This window comes from Etheostoma cragini, chromosome 19 (genome assembly GCF_013103735.1).
Source record: "Etheostoma cragini isolate CJK2018 chromosome 19, CSU_Ecrag_1.0, whole genome shotgun sequence".
NCBI classification, from domain to species: domain Eukaryota; kingdom Metazoa; phylum Chordata; class Actinopteri; order Perciformes; family Percidae; genus Etheostoma; species Etheostoma cragini.
This window is the reverse complement of record NC_048425.1, coordinates 18,522,691-18,547,620: the sequence shown is the minus strand read 5'-3', so window position 1 is coordinate 18,547,620 and position 24,930 is coordinate 18,522,691. Positions and strand designations below refer to the sequence as shown.

Here is a 24,930-nt window from a genome sequence, read left to right as displayed (position 1 = left end):
TTAATCGTGAACAGGCTCAATCAAGATGGCAATTTTTCAACGATTAATCGTGCAGACCTAGCAGGTCAATTTGATTCACCGATTCAGGATTAGTAACACCAACAAACGTCTTGACTTCCCAAAAACATGGCAGACTAGTTCCACAGAAACCACCGACAGAGCAGGATTCAAGTCCCAGCCGCAGCAGTTATTATGAAATGCTTAACTTGATGTACATTATCTTAGAAATCGTACTGCAAATAAAGCTAATGATGATGTTTTTGCATGCTAGTGAAAAACCATCACTGAGAATGACAACACCCTGAGACAAACGGTCATTTCATATCTCTGTGTTTACACTATGATGGCACACGTGCCAGATTATGAACAAGAAGCTGAATCGTATGCAGGGGATCACATGTAAGGCGAGGATCAAGTATGTGGCATGACTTAAGGTTGGGTTCTATAAATGACTCGGCTGTCCAGCTGGGATCAGTTGCTGGCACTGCGCCGCTGTCACCACCGCCGTCTCTCCGGCCCACGCATGTCTGAGCACGGGGGCCTCTCCTCAAAAGTCAAATGTCAGATGTTATCCATCCCCACTCGCAGAGAGGGACCCACCATTGGGCGCTCGTCGGCCCGGCTTCTGAGCTCCTGACGGAAAAACACCATTACTGCGCTCCTTTTGCTTTGGAGCGTGGTGGTCGTCATGATTGCACCATGACGACCATATTACTAACGCTTTATTATTTATTTTATATCTAACTGAGGGTAGCTCTTGTACAAAGTACCATTCACTATGCAACTGTAGAGCAGTATTTTGTTCCCACTGTAGTAGACGGTAGTTCTCTGTAGCTTCAACCGATGTTTGAGATACAAGTTCAATAAATAATGCACAACAATTGCTAATTTGAGTTTGAGAAATTGCTTGATTCTTTTTAATTCACTTGTTTCAGGTTGTCTAATGTGAATATTTGCTGATTTTCACAATGCTATAGGATGATAAGGTACATGTTTTGGCGTTTTAGACTGTATCTCAATTTGGATTATGGAAAATTCAGATTTTTCCCTTCATTTTCTTTTAGTTCTTCCTGACATATAATGGACCAAAGACTATTCCACAGGTATAATATAATAACATTACATTTTATTTATAATGCCCCTAAAGAAATCTCAAAGTGCTAGGTTTATTAATCACACAAATAGCCGATAGTTGATGCCGTATGGCTAATACCAAGTAAATAAATCATGACCATGAATATCTTTCCATATAATCCGGATTTGGAATTGAGTCACATCATAACTACGGACTCAAATGTTGCTTATGGTAAACTTAAAAACAGCTGCAACACTGCGCCAGTGACAGAGCTCATTCAGTTGAATAGTTAAATGCTGAAAGCAGCTCATATTTTTCAGTTTCTTTTTGTCTGGCATGAAATGAACTTGATTATCATTACTCAGCTACACCTGCGTCAGCTGATTAAACTCCTATGAGTAATGCTGCGTTCCAGACACAGATTTTAGCCCGTAAGTTACGGCTTCACGCCACGACTCACAACTTGGTAGCGTTCCAGGTAAAGTCACCACAAACCGGTCTGTGCTTGAGGACTGTAGTACACAATCGTATGTGTATTGTTTTGATTTCAATGTGTGGAATTCCTTTACAGTTGCCTCTTTCTGTCTATTTATTTCCATTACATACTGTTAATCACCGGCGTCTGTACAGAACCAACAGGGGTCGTCATTGTTGTTTATATGTGTGTGTGTGTGTGTGTGTGTGTGTGTGTAACTGGGAGAACAACAAAATGGTACCGAGCAGTAAGTTACGGGTTTGACTGCCGTTCCAGGGATCTTTCCCGGGTAGAAAGCATAAATACTGAGGGGCACCACCGGCCTTCAGGAGCATTATGATAATGCAATTTGAAAACAGGTGGATGCAAAGCACTTCCGATAAGCCGGACTGACACCTTTGTAGCAGGGCAAGCTCGGCAGCTGAAAACAAATGACTTCACACCTACAGCCTGCAGTTATTTGGGAGAGGTGCTTTGTACACAGCCAGCGTCTGTGTTGGCATAATACTGATGCATTACCAAAACACTGACTTCACCAAACTTGAATGAATAATGACTTGGATTACTTTGCTGATCTTGACATCAGGTTTAAGAGTGAGTCCCATTAGACGCTGGGCTCTCAGATTCCCTGACAGTCTCTCTAATGACTAATCAATGCATTTTAACCTGATTAAGCCCATAGCAGAGCTTCACTAATGCATTGCACTGCGATGCAACACGATGGCATTCCCACAGAGTGACAAAGGCCACGAGTACAGCCTCAGATCTGCATAAACGAGGCCGGCCGAGCCTCCCTGTGATAATGTTAAATCTCTTTCAAACCCATACTTGACATATCTATTTTTCATTACCCTGTAAGTTGGTGGAGACTGTAGGGCGAGGATCTCTTGAAATATTCATCACAGAAGCACCCACCCAAGACATGCTGGGTGACTCTCTTTTAACAACGAACCCCATTTTTGGATCAAAATGTAGCTAGAAAACAACTAGTTACAGCGCTCCACTTGCTACATGAAAGACTTCATTTCAAATGGCACAAGCTAAGCCTGAGAAAGCAATCACGTAGATGTGTGATAGAACTTGGCAAGCCCTTTTAATATAGTCATGGTCTTTTGAATACTGTAGCATTGCCTTTCCTCCTCTCCTAGTGTCTTCATGTTTAACGGTCACTGATGATCTAATCTTTTCAACCGGTCGAAGCCTTGCAGCTAAGCCTGAATAAAATTACTCAACGCTTCCCTCCTGTGCTTGTGTACAATGTGATCGCTGCACATGCCCGGTGTGATGTACTGGAGCTGGAGGGGATAATGCTAGTGCTGGTGCTGGATCACAACCAACCAGCACAAGTAAACACATTCTGTCATCTCCCTTCTGAGGAAAGGCTGCGGGGTTGTCTTCCAACATGGGACATTTCACTAAGAACACCATAAAGGGCTCATATTCCAGCAGAAACTGGCTATAATGCTGCAAGTAAAGTGGAGTGCTGCAACTGCCAGGAGACAGGGTAGGCTGCATTGCTCCTGTTCCCTGATCACACCGGGGTAGGTCGCCTTGATTATGATCTTTATGGCATTCTTATGGTAGACTGCAAAGGTGGAATGTGAGACCTGTAAACACAGAAGGCAGGAAGAACCACCCCTAAAGGCACACGATGAACACACTCAAATGACACATTACAAAACCCAGCCTATGCACATCAAGCAGTATTATGCAATGGGCAAAAGATGAAAAAGAAGCCTTGGTAGAACTATGCTTGGTGATGCATGCACAATGAGGGAAAACCGCCCTTGGGTTGAATGCACTGCTTGTGCAATGTCTGCCTGCATCCAGTCAAGCCGTGCACTGTGTAGCCACTATTTGAATCAAATGGTCGCGCATGCTGGCTGTGCATGTCCATGCAAAGGGCTTTATGACGCCTCATAGGCAGAATGTGGCACATTTCTAGAAAGATTCGTCTCTGGGTTCCAAAGTGGAGTTACCCTCACTTCCTAGTTGACTGCTGCTGTCAGAGCTCGGCTAACACCCTCTTCCTCTCCTCCATAGCCAGCTAACACATTCGCGGCTGCTACGAACCAGAAGGGTCCTGGTGTGCTGCTGCTGGTCCCAGAGAGAGCAGGGCAGCGTCTCCTCGTGAAAAATGACACTTACTTTTCACCACTCTGTCCGTCGTAGATAACTTCGGCTCATCATTCGGCTTGTTTTCGGACATTTCCAGTGTGATTTAATATTGATATAGAGCAGAAATGAGACTGAAAACGGTCCCTACGTTGCTCTCGCCGAACAACTCTTGAGTCTATCCGAGAAAAGAGACCGCAGTGATCTCACTCGGTCCTATCAGCGGCCAAAAATACTTGCAACGGGTTCCAGTTTCAGCGCTGGGGCCGTAGGAGCTGCTCAGTCTGATTTACTGTTACTCGGAGCGCAGTGTGCACTCAAACGTGCTAACACACAGGACCCGCCCCCAACTCCCAGCGACTCTTCCTATAGGTGGAGAGCGGCAGGCTGCCACTCTGCCTGAACATTCACTTTTATCAAAGGGCTGCTTCTGTGTCAATGTGGCCTGGTATGAAAGGTCTACACCTACTATATACTGTATATGTTCACACAAGAAGATAAAATATTGCAGTGAGCTATCTATTGAAAATGTATTTGAATCTATTTCCCAAATACTCAGTATGGAAGCCCATCAGAAAAAGAAAAAGACATAAATAAACAGTTCCAAATAAAAAAAGAAATAAAAAATGCCTCATTAGTTAGTCAATGAGACATACAGTGGGGAATGATGAGAAAATAAATCACTCATTATGAGATTAAAAAGTCATTTTCAGTAAAAGATTAAGAGTCAAATATAGACAGTGTCAAAAATGATTAGATAAAAAGTTCCACATTAGGAATTAGTCAGTCAAAGTCCAAATTATCAGATTGTTTTTATTATTATTTTGTCATGATGAACTTTTCCTTATTTATTTTTTTACTAGACCAAATGGGTGTCCCTATGTCAGAGCCATTCAAACACATAATCATCTGCATCATTTTTATTTGTATCCACTTTTTAGTGAACGTAACAATATCAGTGGAAATGTCAACCTCTAGCTGAAAGCCACAGCTCCATTAATACTAGCAGTGGGTTTTCATAGTTCCCAGAGGATGAATCCTGATACATTGGTGAAGAGTGGCTTGTTCTAGTTAGGATTCTTAAATAGTTTTCCTGTAGTGCCCCCCTCAGGACCAGACTAGCAGCTCCGGTCTTCCTTGTGTACACTGGTAATAACGCTGCTTATTAAGGTCATGGTCAATCTGCCATTCATCTCCATCTCACTAGGTATGGAAAGTAGCTGGCTTGGATAGTCTGGTTGTATGCTATAGAGGACATCTTCTCCTCAGTTGAACTCACCACCGATCCAGAAGAGAGGTCCAGTCTTTGTGCTCAGATCAGAGTAGGCGTACAGAAAGTGGGAGTGAGTGGTGGAGTGTGGATCTGCATGAATTGGAAGTGGTGAGTCACCATCAGGTTCTCAGGACTGGCTGTTAGCCTGAAGGCCACCTTAGCTTCCACCTGCTCATTTTGATGCCACAGTTGTGCATTTCAGTTAACCCTCAAAGGAAATAGACGGAGGCAAACTGCTATCAGGGAGACACTGTTGTGGTACGAGTTGATAGGTGCAGGCAGGTGAAGGCAGTTAATGAAGCCTTAACATTTCTCCCAGTGAGGGACTGTGTGTGTGTGTGTGTGTGTGTGTGTGTGCACAGTGGGTCAAAACATCCCACAGCCTTTTTATCTTTGCCTGTGGTGGAGACATTCACACCAGATCATTAGTTTTAACACGCCTTAGGGTCTCTGCTTTGCACCCCCAGCTCTGCAGACCTAATTAAACTCGGGTCTAGTCTGGGACTCAAGTCTTTCTGATCTGCTCGACGGCGACCTTTGTGTTTATCATTTGCACATTTCTTAATGGCATATCATAAAACAGTGAGGTAGTTTTTTTTGTTATTTTGTATGTTTTCCAGTCTAGGGTGCTTCCACGGTACAGTAGCTTTGATGGGTTTTTATTTATTACATGAAGATACATACAAATATCTAATGAGGAAATGTGGAATCACTCAGAAAATCTCCACCAAAAGTTTTGTCATCTGAATGTGCCATCCTATTACAAACATTTATAACTACCCGTGTTATGTACCAGCCAGGTTTGGTAGTGCCAGTAAAAATGTTGCCAGCACAACTAAACTTGGATGACAAGCTTTTCAAATCCAAACCACAGAATCAGTTTTGGGAACTTTCCATCACATTAAAATCACATGGAGTACATTTAAGTCCACTGATTAAATGACTTAGAATGGCTGCCATGGAACTAGTGCTGCGTTAAAGTTTTCTTTTTGAAAAAAATTCCCACACAACCAAACGTGTTCCTTCTCACCAGAGCAGAGACTTTATGTCCACTTTATAAAAAAACAAAATATTGTTTCATTTCTTTCTCCATTTGGGTGTAGCAGGAAACTCCCTCTTATCTGAGCTCCTCCTGACACAGCAGTGGTGTTCCATGTCACTGTGAAGTCAGACCAACAGCGCTGTAGCCATGAGCCGGACAGGTGAGCTCTACCTTTGCATTGTTGGTCTATTTATCCATTGTGTTATGATTTGAAATATGAGTCTTGCTGATTTGTGGTTGTTTGCAATGCTCAGAGCAACATTTTGATTAGTATTAGTATTAGTAGTAACATCTTGGGACAATATTGAAAAATATTGTAAAAAAAAGTTAAATTGTAACAGTAGGTTACATTTTAAGATACATTTTTCTATGTGGGTCAAGTCTGGAGACCTTTGCTATAAACATAACTTAAGCAGCATACAATTTTTAGGTAGCAGGAACATGGAGTTTCTTTTAAAGAATACTTTTTCTTCTAGCTGAGGAGCTGCTAATCATCTATGAATCGGAGGCAGAACAATGGGCCACCTATTTGCATTCAGTCTTCACCGGTCCAATCTCAGAGGACGGGATCTGCTGCTATGACATCGCCTCCGTGTCCAGCAGGCAGGACGACTTCCTCCGGCTGGCCCATTACACCTGCAAGCTCCTGATCCTCTCTAAAGGCATGCTGGAGGGGCTGTGCCAGAAGAGGCGCTTCTTCCTGGCCCGTGTATTGCGTCCCGCAGCTCAAGTGGTGGTGCTGCTGTGTGGGGTGGACAGTCTGACCCCTCTGCTGGAGCTGGTGCCCCTGAACGGGGACGAGTGCCTGAAGGTCTCCAGTGAACAAGATGCTCATGAGTACCTGTCCACTGTGACAGATGTTGTGAGAAAAGGTAGGGTTTTTATTGTGGTGATTCTGTAGACCACCATGTATCCCTGACCGCCATGTGAGAGCATTTTGGCTTTAGATATGATTTAGTATCAGCTGTGTTATACAAAGCAAGTTAAAAGTGCAAATAAATGCTCTTTCACATTATTCCACCTATAGTAGCTTCTGCTGAATCAATTATTGTAAAATCAAATAATTTGTTATAATCATAACAATTCATTCGTTACCTCTTGGATGCCCACAAAGAATCCTGGAGATCCCTGCCCTGATTTCAGAAACCAGTGAGCTATGAAATCCCACCTCAGTGTCCCCGCAACCTTTCAATTTAATCTGAAAAGTGTAGTTCCAATCCGAATGCTGCAGTTTCCAACATTATTTCGCCCACTGAAGCTCTAATACAATGATCTTTGTAATAAAATGAATTCTTGTCTAATGAATTGAAATGATGCATGTAAGTGAAACAGACTGCGATGGATTCACAGTGGGCATGCTAGTCTCGCAAACCCAGAACCCAGTCACCCTCTACAGCACGCCCTTCCTTCAGGAAACATTTCACATGGCATGGCCGTTCCCCTGCAATGAACACGAGGGGAAAAGAATGCTCATTATCGGTGAGAATGCCAGAGCAGCAGCTTGGAAACCTGTTTACTGACTTTTTTTCCCCGAGAATTGTGGGTCCAAAAGATTGACGGGAAATATTCTACAGTACCAGCTGCAGAGACTGCTCTGCTGAAACTGTGTGTATGTCTAGCATGTCCTCATCGGCCCGGCCAATTATCCTCTGCTTCCTTCACTGTGTTTCCTAATTGCACTATTTGTATAAAATTATAAAAGCGGAGGTGGAGGGGGGCTTGTATTTAAACAGGTGTGTGTGCAGGAGGAACATCTGATGCAAATAGCCAGTCTTTCCTCCTCGGCCACCACTGACTAGTCTTCGTGAGCCATGCAAATTCAAGCGTACTCTGCATCACTTCATTGCACTGATACAATGAAGTGCTTCAGGCCAGGATCCCACAAACGTTAGATTTTAACCAACGAGTACCTGTCCTGCTCATACAGGATCATGCTTTTGTTTGTTAGCACATGCAACAGACAGCGTTTCAATGTAAACAGGTGTAGAAAGGGCTCTCCACGACTGGTTTCTGTGGTAACTGCCAAAGAAGTTAAATCAGCTGTGATGCAAAATGTAAACAAGATGTTCTCTTTGCATAACTCCAAATGTTATAACAGTACGTACCAGTTTTTCCACCTCATTTAGTTTTAAATAAGACAAATATTCTTCACAGCCATACCACTGTGAGGCTACTGAGGTACAGTGGTGTGTTAATGATGCTAATGCTAACATGTGTTGTTGTGTTAGGCAGGTGTTACCATTTCTGGTTTTACTTTTTGCTTATTTTCACTAATCACAAAGCAGTACAGCAAAGGCTGATGGGAACGTTTTGCAGGTATTTAGTCCACTGGATTGTTGACCTGATAATGGTGCTCAATGAAAAAAGTTGAGGATTACACTTAATCTCCAGAGGGACATAAATGTGTGCATCAAATTGTATAGCAACTGCATGGCGGTTGCTGTAGGATCCATCCTCCTGGGACCATAAATCTCAAATTTCTTGGCTATGCATATTTTAGTTGGCTTGATTTTGCTGTTTGGACCAACTGACCACTTTTAGAGCCACTCCACTAGCATGGCTGAAAACGCCCCTGGACTGCTCATGCTTGCTGAAACCCATTTTGTAGACAGCACTGGTGCATAATTAAGTATGAGGTTCAATCTCCCATCTGTTGTAGGTGCGACAGCATCAGCGGCAAATGTCGACACCTTCACACGTAAACTATCAGGATCAGAGCAAAAGGTGGAACGGCTGCAGTCAGCTGGAGCCCACAGGGTCACATCCAGCATTGTGGTGGTTCCCTCCAGAGTTCCATGTGGGGTGAGTCACTTAGTTAGAAGTAGGCCATTTTTTTTTTTTTTTTATATTTTTAGAAATTGTCCCTTACACTTGCTGCACTGCAGTTTACTGTACTGTCTCTTTGGCAGAGCTCTACGGAAGTGTTCATTCTTTTGAAAAACGAGTCGGCTGGCAGCGATGCTGAGCTGGAGTTTACCGGTGAGAATCAGACGCTGAGACTGAAGCCTGTCTGCTGGAATGAGCGGATCCTATGTGTCAATGCACCAGGTGACAAAATAATGCATGTATGATTAAATCACTCATTACGATAAAATCTTAGGCACTAATATTCTCTCTCAGCCCTGTCTGCGTACAGTTTCTGTATGTTTTCTGTTGCAGATTTTCCAGCAGGATATGTAAGAGTGACTGTGTACAGCGATGGGGTGCCATTGATCAAGACCCAGCTGCAGTACTACAGCAACATGGAGGAAATAACCTGCCTTCTGGCAAAGGCGGCAGACCCTGTAGATTTCATGTGTCAGGTAACGCCATTAAAGGGCTGTTTCAAATGACTATGTACCAGGCAGGGAGGGTCTAATTAATCTTTATAAACAGATGTTTGCATATGAATGCAGTTTCTGTAGACGACGGGACGCGATCTTGGTATTGGAAACGTTCTGGTTACGTTTGTGCTGTAGTCCATTGGTAGTCTGAGAAGTATTGACCAGTCAAGTTTGAGCAGGCTTTGGCTGCATGCAGGTAAATATCCGTTTGAAGAGCAAAAGAGGCCAAAGTGCAATCTCAGAACCCATCTGACGACAACTTGGTTTTTTATTAACTTAAAAAAAAGTATTTTTGTTGACATCTGTTTATAGAGCCATCGTCTCCCATCATCCCAGACCTATCACCAAGACTAGGGACTAACTTATAAATACTATGGATTTGCGTTATGGAAAATGTAGGATTGAGTGTTTTGGAAGCTACTGCAGTTGCAGACTAGCTGGCAACACAGGTAGACTTTTCAACAGCAACATCGTAATAAAGATGTACATGATGTTTCTAAACTTTCTTTTTGTAATGTTACTTTCAGTAAAAAAGTAAATGCAATATTGTTTGTATAGAACAAGCAGTGTTTTGCCCAAGGACATTTTGTCATGGGACTGCAGGGCCAGGGATCGAAGCATCATCCTTCCAATTGGCAGGCAACTGCTCTACTATATATATATATATATATATATATACTGTATGCTGAACCCTGAGTTGCCCCCGATGCTGCTCATCATATAAATGTGTGTGAGTGTTTTTCTGATGAGCAGGTGGCACCTTGCACAGCAGCCTGTATGAATGTGTGTGAATGGTGAATGGTTCCTGTACTATGTAAAAGCGCTTTGAGCAGTTGCTAAAACTAGGAAAGCATTTACATATACACATACAGTGTCAGAGTCAACATTCGAATGCTGTTCTATTCTCTCCTTTCTCAATGAAAGCAACTCTTTTGAGCCTCGGAGGCAAATAGAACGTCGTCTGTTACCTAATGACTCATTGTTATGCAACTCCGTTGTAGAAATGAGTCAATCGCTGCCCCAAAAACGTTGCTTACAATCGATCCACTTCAAGCCATTAGAAAGACGCTGAAAAATGAGAAATTAATCGAATCAGCGTATTTCTGCTCTTTGTCCTCTCTGGAAATGAAGCGACGGCAGGTTTCAGCCTTCCTTGTGCCACAAACACTTGATTTGATTAGGTCTCTTTTGCTGATGAGGCAAAAATGGGCAATGCCAATAGAAGAATTTGCCAAGAGAGTTTCAAATTAAAAGTCTGCACTGACAGGGCAGGACATGGGCGTGTTGTAATAGACTGGCTTTCACCGTATAATCCACAGTCTTTAGGTGCTGCTTGGGTTTGCTCATCAAATTTAACTTTAAGCTGTAAATATTGTGCTTGTGCTGACTTTCCTTGCCTCAGCACATCATTTTAAAAGGTGTTCTGCTTGTGAAGTTTCTGTCTCTCGGGATTTCAGGCTCTTCAGGAGTCGTCTGTGGAGAAGCTGGATCAGAAGTTGTCCTCCATGTTGTTGGAGGGCATGCCCACAGGAGGATTTTGGGGACTGCAGTGTGAAAACACACCTGAAAGAGGTACAGCACAGTAGGACTGCTTACTCACAACTTCCCATTAAAAACCATCTGCAGAGTAATCCCACTGAAAGAAAAATCCAACCTGGTACAGCTTTCTTTAAATTATATCTGGACCTTCAGGGATGCATAATCAAATATTTCAAACTATATATTATACTGCTAATTATTTTGCACTTGACAGGAATTCTGTCAAATATATCATTACGGAGTAGTTATACAGTCCCTACTAATGATGTACTAATCTACCCATAAGTAATTCTAATGTAATAATGATGTAGACTTTATTAATCCTGCAAGGGGAAATTACAATTTACACTCTGTTGTCATTACACACATTACACAAAGGCCTGAACTACACACACATGCACCAGTGGAGAGATGTCAGAGTGGGGGGGCTGCCCATGGTAAGGCATGCCTTGCTCATAAGCACCTTGGCAGTGCCCAGGAGAGGAACTGGCACCTCTCCAGCTACTTTGGTCCGTATGTGGACTTGAACCAGTGACCCTTTGGGTCCCAACCCAGCTCCCTTCTGACTGAGCTACTGCCATCCAATTATGATTATATTAATGCCAAAATTAAACAGTTTGCCCATTTAAGTCACTCCTTTACCTGCAAACATGCAACAATGTGGTTAGAACATACAGTAAGTGTCATGATACACATTCTCCACCGTGAAAAGAAAGCCTTCCACTATTTCTTGGCTCATTACGGGGAAGATTAATGGCTTCATCAGCTACTGAGATTGATCTGGAACTCTGCTCAAGGCACAGGGACATGTTTTCATGACAAACAGGTCAATAAGTGCCTCCAAACCGTCTTCCTTCCACTCTCCTGATTGTGTCAGATTGCTTAGTCGGGGTTTAAATTGTCACCTGCGACGGGAGTGAATGCTAAGTGCTGTAACAGGAAATACTGTGTACAAACGCTAAGTTTTAGGCTAAACTGGCCTTGTCAGTACTGTTTTAAATCTTCATTTTTGACTAATCTGGTAAATATCCACATCAGAGCTTCGCCATGCAGATGCACCGTCGCTCCTCCACTTTGCTGCCCGGTATGGATTCCAGAGCGTCTGCAGCCTGCTGCTGCAGTGTCCAGGTGCTCAGCGAGCCCTGCACACCGCCAACCGCCATGGACTGACTCCCACCCAGGTTGCCCAGAGCCACGGCCATACAGAGCTTTACGCCTTATTGAAGGAAACCCTGGTAACCACTTCCATATTAACTATTTGCATCTTTCCCCATCCTGATAATTTTCACCGCGTTCCAGTTGTTAATTATCTTTGTAACATGCTAGAAAATAGTGGATTAGCTTTATTGACCATCCACACAATGACAACCTTTCTCAAAATGTCAATAACGGATGACAGCTTCTCATTTCATTGCTCTGTGAGCTAATTAAATCCAACCAATGAGCTGGCTGAATGCAATGTCACCTCAATGGAATCCTATAATTTTCAGTTACCTGCACAGCTGAGGAAAACAAGTCAATGCAACTCGACTCGTGAGATCTGACAGCCAGGGGATGCAGTGCAGCGTTCAGGAATCCTCTCACTTATACCAGTACAGCCTTAGGACTATGACTGACTGAGATAATTGATAATAAACAGAGTAGAAAGGATAGAAAGATGGAAACCAGAGAGAGTGGCCTGTATGTCAAGGCGACCCCACTCTCTACTAACTAGTGTGTTTACATCCAGCTCTGGGCTGTAGGTTAGAGTGGGCTCATGTCAACCCCCCCTCCTCTCATCCTGAATATGTTTGTCATATATTGTCTGTGAGGTTCCTAATGAAACAGCCCCACAAAGACCAGAAATGCTGCGTTTGTTCATGCATGCACAATGACTCTGAGCACAGGTCGTCAGCATACATTCAGCCACTAATGTGGAGATTTCCTCGTGTAATGGCTGCCATTTCACCGTGTTAATATGAAGAGCCTCTTCCTGCTCAACCTCCCATTTCATTTAGTAGAGAGTAACACAGGAGCAAATCCAAATGTAATAGATCCTATTCATGCATGCACATCCCTTTATTTGATCAATCTAGAGACACAACGATGAAAATGTATTTTCCGATGGTATTGTCATTAGGCGGTGAGGACATTATCATTAAAAGAAAGACGTGTTGCGGCTCAGTGGTATAACGTTAGCCAAGATGGAAGGCTGGAAACCCCATATTATTTTTAAAGTGTCTTCCAAATACTTAACCACATAATACAGATGCACATGATGCTTTTTTATGGAAAAAAGAATACTTGCCTGTTTGTATTTGAATAGAGCAACAGCAGCTCCCCTGGCTCTACAAGGGTTTAAAAAGGGCAAAAGAAATCCACCTAGCAGCACTTAGAAAGCTCACATTTTATGTGAAAATGTTACATCAAATGTAAATTTTACATTTCAAATACTGAAATGTAAAATATAGATCCATACCCTGACTATTTCTTTGCCAGGTGCAGAGTGTCATTGTCAACATGAGGTTGCCAAGCAACCAGGAGAAACCTCACAAAGTTAGTTAGCGGTGACATTGTTAGTTTTGAACAGAACCAGGCTAACTGTGTCCCCGTTTTATTATTTGGTGCTAAGCTAAGCGGCTGCAGGTGCTACAGCTTGCTGACATTAAAACAGCATTTGAATGTCTTAGGAGGTTAAAGGCCCCTGGTATGACAATGTCATATTTATATGAGTTCCCCAGCCTCTCTATGGCCCCCCAGTAGCTAGAACGGTGATAGGTATAAACCGAGCCCTGGGTATCCTGCTCTGCCTTGGAGAAAATGAAAGCTCAGATGGGCCAATCTGAATCCTCCCCTTATGACCTCATAAAGGGCAAGGTTACTTCCCCTTTCTCTGCCCGCCCAGAGAATTTTGTCCACCCCTGAGAGAGATGCATTATGGCTTTCAAACAAGCAATGTGGCAGTTGGTCAAGGCCACACCCCCAGCCTCCACCTTGAATTTGTAGCATCCAGTAGTATAATGCTCTTACATTCATGAAACTCTCCTTCCTCCTTATCGTCTTCCCTTCTAATACTGACAACTTTTAACTTGATGGCTTGGATCAACCTATAGAGAATTCCCCCTCAAGGGAAATTTAGACATTCCAACAGCTGTTGCAAATGTATATATTCCCCTAGCAACACTGCTAATTGAGAGTGACTGCAGATGGAGCAAGGTTTGATTCGACTGCTCCAGTGAGTCAAAGTGCCCGCTGTGAATCTGCAGTGAGTTGGCTGAGCTGATGGGGGAGCGGTAGAGTCAAACAGAGGTCTCCCCACGGGGACCTCAACAAGCCTATACATGTAACATAACAGACAGATTCCACATGCACACGCAACTGACATTTGTTTTCATGGAGGGTAATTAAAAGCTAAACCTATATGCATAATTGTGCTTGTGTTAAAGGAAGTATGAAAGAGAAATGTGGGGTGGGGTTTGGTTCTTGCTCCTTTTTTTGCACAGCAGTTTCATTAACTTATCTGCAATGTTTCCCACACCTCCAATTAATCAACCCATGATGCATCAGTGATTCGGGCGTCAGGGTAGCAACACTCTGTCAATAAATCCTAGATGGATGGGTCCCCTGCTTCATACACAGACTGAATCACTCACAGGGCCTGCGTCAGATCCACTAGTCTGCCCTGGCACCACACTTCTTTGTTAATTAGCTGTGAACTGCTCCAGAGGGGAAAACTAAATTATTCAGGGTGTGCATAACTAGAATACAAATATAGAAAATGCTCCACTGTTTTCTACCATGTTAATGTCCTCACACTGCGACGTTGTGCCTGCTCATCGCAATTACAAACACAAACACATCGTCCTTATTTAATATTTTAATGTAGGGTCGGACATTCCAGTGCTACTCGGCATTTAGATGGACTCCAAGATTCCATCATGTGCTCAGAGACAGAACAGGGCAGGGTTCCATAACCACAGGTTGCATGTATGGACCCACAAAAGACTACAAAGAGTGTGTATGTGCTGCATGACGTGTGTGTGTGTGTGTGTGTGTGTGTAAAGTCAACTCTTATCCAAATGCAGGAGAGCCAAATTAGGTAACATGAGCGCCTTACCCTGTGATCCAGGGGTCTGTTGATACACCGGTCTTATTTTGCATGTTGTATTTGTTTGGTGCGTAACTGAACAATCATTAACAGGAAATTCTGGAGATTTGTTTGTCATTTGAATTATAAGGCCATCCGCATTTAAAAAAAAAATCACTCAGTGCTAAATGTTACGTCTGTATCGCAGGACTACAGAAATACCTGAGACCATCACTTTGTTCTAGACTAAAATATTTTAACAATGTTTTTGGCCTCTAATCAACTGCATGCATTCAGTAGGAACTCTGAGCACTGCTGTTCAGTGGCATATTTAAATTTGTATTATACCTGTATAAAACAATACATTTTTCTAATATTAGATGCTAATAAATCCCGTCTAATGATTCTTATCAGAAATAAGGCGTAGAAATAGGCGTGTAGCTATTAACAAACTGTGTGGGCTTGAACACACAAGAAGCCTAATTCTCTTTTATAATAATTCACCACATTTACAATCAGCGAGGAAAACTCATTAAAACATGCAATAATTAAGATCAGTGCATGTATCTTATGTTTGATTTTATGTGTGCATGACGACTGTCAGACCAAATCTACCTCTAAAGTGAAGTAACTTGAACTTGAACTATGATGGAATAGTGCCATTTAAAATGTACCAGAGGTCACCAAATTTGGGCTTTTATGGCCAAAAGAATTCTCCATGGGAGCTGGCCCCCGGACCCCCCTAACTAACAATCTGCCATGCATCAGTCACAACAGTATTACCCTGAAACCACAGTCAGAGACTCATCATGCTGGCACCGAGAGTCTGAAGTGACCACATCAACAGATTCACACTCCTTATCTTACACTACATTCCCTTTAAGTTGGCTTTCCCTCTGCATAACCATGCCTGCTGTTTTCATCTGACGCGCTGCTGCTTGGATTGCAGCGGTGAAACTGAATTGGTCTGGAATGCCCGGGGGCTCCTGTAGTTGCAGACATCTGTAAAATGATTTAGCATTCCCGGTTGGTAAATAAATTCCCCTCCCTTGTATAGAAATTACCGCTGGAAATACCACACTGTGCTTAAGCACAGCATCAAACTATTATAATTTAATGTTCAAGCCGCGGCAGTAATTAACCCGTCCTTTCCACCTGATAGGCTTGTTTTTAACCTCCTCTGTTAAGTAATGCATTCATGGCAACCAATAAGTAATTTGCAGTAGGCTACTAGGAACAGTGTGCTGTTGTAATTGAGTCATCATGAGTGTCTGTGTTGCTTGGAAACTGCACACAGAGCGTGGCGGGTTATGTGGAGGATATTGTGATCAAAGTGAGCTGTAGCTCATATACTCTGCAAATATTTATAATACTGACTGGACTTTCTGTTATTGATTCCAGAATTTAGCTTTTAAACTGATAAAAGAACAAAATGTGATCATTAGGCATTAGTATTATAACAGTCTGCTCTTCTTTTTGAAGGCAAAAATCTACAATACAGCCCAGCGTCTGTTTTAATACATAATAAATACAGTTGGATTTAAAATACAAAGTGGTTTGTGCAAATTTGAGAAAATATCTATGGATCGTCAAATGGGATTTTCTTTTGTTGCTTTTCCCTTTCTTGCTTCCCTTTCAGAAGAAGCAGATTTTCACAATAAGTCATTTCCGAATGAATGAATTCATATATCAGAAGCTGAAATATGGCAGTAAATGAATATCCGTATCTCAATCTGATCTCGATCTAAATGCGGATCTGTCTAGATATCAAGCCAACGGTCTTGAATTGCTCACTAAATGATATGTTTGGACTGAAAGGGGAAGATTGTCTGATTTCATAATTACCCTGATCATCCCCCCGGCATGCTATTAGCAAATAGGCCGACTGTGCAGCAGCTCTGCTGTCAGAGGGAAAGCGGCTTTCTGCAGTCCTAGCAGATGCCATGAAGAACCTCAATCAAAAATGTCACTCTTCTGTCACATCTGACATGTAAACACTGACAACTAAGCCATGGCATTCAGAAAGATGGGCGCCTATGTCGGGGCCCAGCTTAAAAGGCGCTTAGTTGACAGTCACCTTTGCTTTTATGTTTTATCATTGGGCCTTGGAAGGAGGAGACAGGTGAGAAAATGAGCCCACAGGAAGGATGTAGTGAGCCTGCCAAGGAAAGATTCATATTCTTACAAAAATCCACCTGTACTGCGTCAAGATTTGTCAAACGTGCATGAATACTGAGAGAAAAAATCCACCCTTACATGGTAAACCATGGCTTTAACATACCAGATAAAACCTTTCTTCCCTTGAATTCGAAATCGCATCTATTGAGCTGCTTCTTTGTGGTTTGAATGAGGAAAAAACAACTCTCTTCATGCTCTGTTGTTGCAGAACACGTTCAACTCCGGCAAGGACAATAGTGATGCCAGTGTGTACGAAATGATGTGCGCTGCAGGTGAGTGAAGGACTGATGGGAAGTGGAAGGAGGACAAAGGAAAGCCGGTAATGGAATTGTTTTTCTTCCCCCAGCACATCATTACGCTGTTGTGCTGTTCATTTCCGACCACTGAATCTTTTCCCCTTGCTGATGGGCACAGCATGTAGCAATGCTTCCGATTAGCTATGAAATGATGGTAGCAAAAAGCAACATGCAGAACTTCATTATGACACTCTGGCAAAAGTGCAGTAAACACTTTGTGCACTAGGGACTCCTTCCACCAAACATGACCAGAGAGGAGGGGATGAAGAGGGGGAGGAGGACGATCTCTATGCACCGCTGACGATGAATGATGAATGTGACACCATCCGGAACCCGACAGCACTAGTGGTCATTGCCAATCGCCCGCCAGCACCCACACCACGGCCTGAGAGCACCCAAGGAATGGACAGTGGAACCCCTTACATCACACAAGGTAATGTATGACCCTTTTGCTGCATCCTTTACTCCCCTTTCTTCCAAAGCACAGACATGATGGAGCTGATTCGGAGTAAAAACAACACAGTGCACAGTGTTGAAAGGGAGTTTGGGAGATCACGTGGGAGGGAGGAAAAGCCTGGACTGTGCACGGCCATAGTGAGGGGAGTGCTGCTGAATGGAGCCGAGATGCTTTTTGCAATGCAGTTTGTTTTGATCCCACAAACCAACCGGACATGGTCGCTCCCTCCACCCAGAACCCACAGTCCCTAACTGTTCAATTTCCGCTGCGTGAATATTTCATGTAGATGAAACATTCAAAAGTGACTGGTATTATTAAGGCTTTTAAATCATTAAAGTGGCTGCGACTTCTCTTTTTCATCTTGCAGATGCAAACACGCACACATGCATCCGCAATGAATTGTTTTCCCACCGATGATATCATACTCGTCCCTTGCAAACCATCACTTGCGCATTCAAAACACACACACATTATTATAAGTGTGCAACAGTCTCCATTATGCAGCTTTTTACTCAACTTGTTTGTATCCAGATAGCTAACTCTCTGCCCGATGGGACCTACAAAGCCAAAAAAAAGAAACTGAGTGCACCACTGAACTCTCTGCATCCTAGCCATCCCCTCAGTCACTGAGAGGGAACCACCGGGCTGCCATCTGCAACCAATCTTGGCCAGACCAAGGCCAAGTCAGCCAGAATAAGTCATTACACATGTTTTCCATCGTCCTTGTCCCCAGAGCGCGCAGGAGAAAGGAGAGGGATTTTGAGGTTTCCATCTTTTGAGACAGTGCAGCTTCAAAACCACACAAGGGTCACATTTTGCTCCTCAGTCCTACTGCCGCAGTAAAAGATGTGAGAGGAGAGATGAGGATTGGTGGAGGATTAGGCGAGGAGACAGTTATTGGAGACCACTGCACAAGTGGAAATAATGAGTTTTCTTTTGTTAGCAGCAGCGTCTCGAGCTCGATGACTCTGGAATTCTGTAAAGTAAATGAAATCCAATCGTACGGAGTGGAATATGCATCTAAACTACATGGAGAGAAATGTAAAACTAGGCAAAGCTACAGTCATGTGGATCCGCCTCTGAGCTGTACTCCACTCATTTATTTTGAGTTAAGCCATAAAGCCAGGCTTGTGTTATGAGCAAGCTGTGTTTGAACACGAAGTGGAAAAGAGAGACATGACTCCTGTCATGGAGGAAATGGTCAGAGGTGGGATTATCTTGCAGGGCGTGGATGTTGAATTTCAATCCAGTGTTGGTCACACAGCCACAGCTCCAGTGCCACTGACAGCTAAACAGTGTAGCCTTTCATTCTGAGCGCTCACTACCAAACCAAAAGCATCCTTCATAGTGTTTAATTCAATCCAGAGCCGCCCTTCTCTGAGAGAAACACGGAGTTAAGCTCTGCCAAAACAAACCAGGGCGGCTGTTATTCTACAGATATTTACATTCAATTGTATTGGGATTTTTCTGAAACATTAATGTTTGTTCCTGCAGACTGTTCAACGTTAGCTTTCCAGTGCGTGTAAGTTTAGGGTATGCTGCCATCTTGTGGAGGAATTGCAAAAATGCAAGAGCAATATGCCATTTACTGTGTTCACAGTGTTCCAGAAGAAGAAGACGCCACAGCACGATGCTGATCTGTATTCACTTCCCACTAAACAAGGTGAGTGGCAGCTGATGTGATCTCACTAGATTCATTCATTCACACTTAAAGCATCACCCCAGCCATGTAGTAGTTGGAGAAAACACAAGAGACACTTTACAAAAAGAATGATTGATGTCAAAGCAGCAGAGGCCGACATATCTTGACTTTTAGTCCCTAGAATGGATATCATAAATATTCAAAATTGCTGAATAGGGTCTAACTTAACCCTGGTCTGGCTCAACAGACGTAGAGTGCTGTGTGAAAGCGTGTTATCCCTAAGGAATAAAATAAATAAATAAAATAAAATACAAAATGTGCCACAAGTGTTTTTTCCCCTATCCCAGAATAGATAGACCCTACTCTGGAGCTGACAGTGCTGTGGAGATAGGTCTGGCAATACAAGACTACCATAACCCCCCCACCCAACAGTAACTGAAATACCCACTCATGACAACCAAGTTCTGCAGAGGAGCGTCTCTGAACGCACAGCACCTTGAACCTAGAAGCAGATGGGCTGAAGCAGCAGAAGACCACACCAGCTAAGGACAGGAAACTGAGACTACAACGGACCCAAGCTCTCCAGAACTGGACAACAGAAGATTGGGATAATGTAGCCTGGTCGGATGACTCTCAAAGTTTGCGGCGATGTTCAGATGGTTGGGTCAGAATTTAAATAACAGAAAAGCATGCATGCAACCTGCTGTCCTCAAGTGCCCCCCACAGTCCCCAGATCTCAATATCATAACATATCAGTATGGACCACAGTCTCAGAGGAATATTTCCAGCACCTTGTTGAACTGTTAAAAGACTTGAGGCGGTTCTGAAGGCAAAGGGAGTCCAACCTGGCCGTGGACATGTAATAAAGTCCTTCAGAGGATACAGTAGAGAAGCAGACAAGAAATAGATTGGGGCGACAATCCCAGTCAGAACCAAACTGGCGACGTAGGTAACTGGTAGGAGACCAGGGTGCCATTATGTTCTCAGTCTTGAGCGTTTCAATCTGCTCTAGTCTGGGTGGTCTCGCTTCGTCAATCATTCACAAAAAGACAGATGCAGCCATCAATTCTGGAGAATAAATACCAAAATGTAAGATCCACTCTGGTCCTTGAGCTACAACAGGCAGTTGCCATTTATTTCCAAACATATGTATTTATTTCCCCTTCCTGGAAGGAACACAGAATCTGTGTTATTCACTGTGTTATTACTCTGGGATCTGCAGATTTTCAATTTTTTTCTCAGAACAGCAGGACAGTTACTGTGCCAGTGGTTTTTGCTGACTTCTCTCATGATTGATTACCTGATGGAAATACACAGTTAATGTTGACATTCTTCAATCATTTGTGGTGCTTTGTGAAATTAATTAAAATTGGAGTGATCACCATGCGGAAATAAGTTATTGTGGCGCACAAACCCAAAAGCAATAATAATAAAAAGGATGATTTGAACACATTAATGATGTTTAAAAATCATAGTGTGAAAGAGCTGCTGCTGCTGCTGCTGCTGAACACCTACGGAGATACAGAGCCATTTTTCTGCTCGGCTGTACTGTTGGTGACACTGAGTGACAGGTCCAAAGATCATCACAGTCACCCAGAAAATGACTTTACCATCTTCACGACTCACTGACATTACAGATGTGCTGAGCAAAAATCACATTACCGACCAATCCCCTCTGTGGATGCCATCTGGACTGGCTTTACACCCTGCCTGATCTAATTTCCATGCCAGAAATTAACAGTTGGTGATGAAATCCAGCGCGTTAACGTGTGCTGTGGTGATTCTTTTTTTCTTCACTTTTTGGTCCGATTTATTTCTGATTTTTTTATTGAGTTGTTGTTCATTGCAGCACACGGGCGAGAAAACAGCATCTCTTGCACCTATGATACCTTTGTGCCAAACCAGATAAACGGGCTCCAGCAGCTCACTGAGCTCCAGCAGAGGGTGAAGCCAGCTTCACCCGCTGTGGACGGGGTCCTGGAGCGCAGTGACCGGCAGCGGGTTCAGAAGGGCATGGATGGCGTCCAGCAGGTAGGACTAGCACACACACTGTGATCGCACTCACGCTGGACTTGGAAGGAAAAAAACATGCAGGACCAAAAACAATCTAATCACAGAAGGTACAAGAAATGATCTTCTTTAGAGGAAAGAAAACCGCTTTTTATTAAAACACCTAGCTGCTTTAAAGAGCCTCTATGGTGCTTTTTTGGATTTACCCATCTTTTAGTGTGTTAAGTTGTTGTTTTTTGTATGTAATACATGTATAATGTTAAAAAAACACACATTTCACTCCAAATGGAGCTTTATGTCCCACAGATAGCATTTCTTCCCAATTGCCTCCTGATTGCAATTCCTCAATCAGTGATGTCACAGATTGAGAAAGCCCAGTTTTTCCAATGTGCTACCCCATTAGTGGTGCCTGAGCACTTGTGGTGGCCTGTGTGACCAATCACACCAGAGAGGGGCCAGCTAACCAATCAGAGCGGACTGGGCTTTTAAAAAAGGGGGACCTAGAGCTGTGGTGGAAAAGAGAAAAAAAAGATCTCCTAAGTCCTTTACCAACCACTTTACCTTAACCTTGGTTGATTATTGTATTAAAATAATTGTTTAGATAAGCAGAACGTATTAGGCCTTTGAATCTATCGTAAAAATTGTGTAAAAATTTCCATTTCACTCACTGACACTGACTGCTGCCCTGGTTAAAAAAACAATGCAACTGATCTCATCTGGTCTATAATGTCTATAATGTGACCCCAAACCTTTGACCGATGGTGTATATGTTATAAGGGTGAGATGGCTGTGGGTGGGTGAGAGAAATCCATTATTAATGAGGACAATATTCTCTAAACAGAACAGAGCTGTCTGCAGCTGCTGGGCACACACAGTCAACGTTTCTGATTGTTCCAGAAGCTAAATGTCTCTGTCAACTTATGATTTTTAGTTTTGCTGTAAATGTCCCACGATATCAGCTGCAGTGACATTACTGCGTGCTTGGAAACGAAAGCAGCCTCTGTAATCATCTAAGTAAAGCTTTAAAGGAAACACTCATGAATCCATACAACCCATCATTTAAAAAAGCAATAGCCTACATGGACTGAATAGAGGAGTGAAAATAACTGATGTGGCTGGATGATTTAAGGTAATTGATTTGGATACCGCCAGAGCTGATCCGGGCATTCTTACATAATATTCCTACTTTAACACATGGACAAAATAATGGAGTCATATCTGTAGTGACTTTCAACAAAACATATATTGAAAAAAGCCAGTGAGAAGCAAACAGAAGTAATATTCATCCATTCATTCACAGTTCTGTATGCATGCTAACTGTAATTGTTAAAGTTCTCACATTAACCAGTTTATCAAACTACTCAAACATTGCCATGAAGTACATTATCATAATAATAATATGATGGGTTGCAATATCTCAACGCACACACGGTATATACAGGATTAAAGCTGCCAGCGCTACTGCGCACCTTAAAGGTCCCACGAGACATGGTGCTCTTTGGAGGCTGGTGGGGGGGGGGGGGGCTTGACCAACCGCCACTTTGCTTGTTTGAAAGCCATGATGTCTCTCTCTCATGGGGGGGCATATTCTCTGGGTGGACAAAGCAGAGAAAGGGGAGGTAACTTTGCTTCTTATGACATCACAAGGGGAAGATTCTGAGCTTTCATTTTCTCAAAGGCAGAGCAGGATACCCAGGGCTCGGTTTACACCTATCACCATTTCTAGCCACTGGGGGGGCCATGGGCAGGCTGGGGGGACGCATATTAATGTTTAAAAAAACTCAAGTGAAATCTTTATGCCATGGGACCTTTAATATTCTGATTGTGAACAACCATATGGTGATACTTTGAATTTTGCTGCTGCAAAGACTTGTGGGACAGCATTATGTCCTTTTGTGATGGAACACTACAAATAGTAAAATGAATGATGGCTGAATTCCATTTAGCTGCTCCATTGTTCGTGTTATTGGTATGACAAGTCAAATCTTTTGGCTGGGAAGAAGGTTTCCAAGGTTGAGGCTTTTATGCTTGGAAAAGACTCAATCTAATATGATTTTTTAAAGTTAATAGCCTATCACACTTGAAGAACTTGGAGAAAAGATCAACTGCAGGTGTCCTATGAATACTGAGAGATCCCCAGGTATCCTACCAATGCCTTGTCAAAGCATCTAAAGCAAAGCATTTTTCTGATATCATAGCTAAACATGCACATAGCCCTAAAATCTTGTGTAGTGCAATAAATACGCCCTACTTCTCGGAGTAGTTGTGCCTGTGCCCTGTCAGTAATGATGGATATTGTATCACATAATTCCTTGTATTCTGGGATTTGCCAACCATCTTGTCCAGAATGTGGCTGCTAGATTGTGGACTGGTACCAGAAGGCGAGATCATATCTCCCAGATGTTGGCTTCTCTACACTGGTCACCGGTCAAATATAGAATCTATTTTTAAGCTGTTTTTAAGGCATTACTTGGATTGGCCCCTTTATATATTACTGATCACCTTACCTACATCCCTCCTCCAGCAACCTAAGATCATCTACTTAGTTTCTTTTAGCTATTCCACAGTCTCAGATGAAAACAAAGGGTGATTGTTAAAATGTCAAATGCACACTATTTCCCTCTGAAATGTAGCGGAGTACAGGAAAGACAAAGTTGTACGTCAGTGCAGTATTTGAATAAATTTACTTGTCACCACCGAGTGATTATATTGATGAAAAACATCAGTGGAATAACCTTCCCTCTTTCATGCTTCTGTGGTTGCTGCATATTTTAGACATTATTTACACACAGTCAGTTTTCCAGCTGACCTCCATGAAGGTAGCATAAGATTTATGCCAAACTAGCAAATATGTGATCTGATCCCTTTCTCAGATTGTGGAAATGAAGGACAGCTTCATGGAAATCTCATGATTTGTAAATAAATGGCAATTTTCTGTGTTATTCAGGAAAAGATGAATCAGCTCGGGGCCAGTGTGGTCAACCCAGAGGACGATCACAGTGTCTATGGTAAATATCTCTCCATCGTGGATATGAGGGTTCAGCTCTGCTGTCATCACAGAGAGGCTCCCCAGGGCTCCGCTTTCCTGGAATTTCAACTTGAAAATAAATACTATGCAGTGCAGTTAAAGTGTGAGTGAGTTGACACCTTACAAATGACTGTGTACTGTAAATGACTTAGGAACTCTTCTCTCCCCCCCCAGATAAAATCAACACCATTCATCACACACCAAGTGAGTCTTTTTCTTTTTCTTTTCTTTTTTTTTTGTGATCTTTTTCTATAATCTTCTCTTCTCTTCTAAAACTCACTGGGACATAGGAACTTATCCCAGGGCCACGGAAACAGAGGAAAAACGGGGGTGGGGAGACAAAACAACACGTGCAGAAACAGACACACACAAACAGACACACACACAAACAGACACAAGTCTTTGAGCACA

The 24,930-nt window shown here is 42.8% G+C and overlaps 2 protein-coding genes across 9 annotated transcripts in view; one reads left to right on the top strand and one right to left on the bottom strand.

Moving 5' to 3' along the window:
• The window catches only part of LOC117962077 (serine/threonine-protein phosphatase 2B catalytic subunit alpha isoform), a 60,841-nt gene extending 56,864 nt beyond the window's left edge, over positions 1-3,977 (bottom strand). For 5 of the 8 annotated variants that reach the window (XM_034901126.1, XM_034901123.1, XM_034901127.1 and 2 more), the window contains exon 1: positions 3,699-3,976. In XM_034901126.1, the coding sequence (XP_034757017.1) occupies positions 3,699-3,759 (61 nt within the window). In that variant the 5' untranslated portion in view covers positions 3,760-3,976. Of the gene's footprint in view, positions 1-3,698 lie in introns of all 8 variants that reach the window. The other 3 variants (XM_034901121.1, XM_034901124.1, XM_034901122.1) reach the window with 1 other exon arrangement.
• Positions 3,978-6,028: 2,051 nt separating this feature from the next.
• On the top strand, positions 6,029-24,925 carry LOC117962234 (B-cell scaffold protein with ankyrin repeats-like). Its single transcript, XM_034901402.1, has 14 exons — positions 6,029-6,140; positions 6,457-6,852; positions 8,640-8,782; positions 8,890-9,028; positions 9,140-9,282; positions 10,761-10,875; positions 11,881-12,077; positions 17,295-17,358; positions 17,609-17,815; positions 19,440-19,502; positions 21,331-21,512; positions 24,439-24,499; positions 24,694-24,723; positions 24,912-24,925. Exons 1-14 carry the CDS (start codon positions 6,128-6,130, stop codon positions 24,923-24,925), a joined length of 1,767 nt encoding a protein of 588 aa, XP_034757293.1. The 5' UTR covers positions 6,029-6,127.
• Positions 24,926-24,930: the final 5 nt, after the last annotated feature.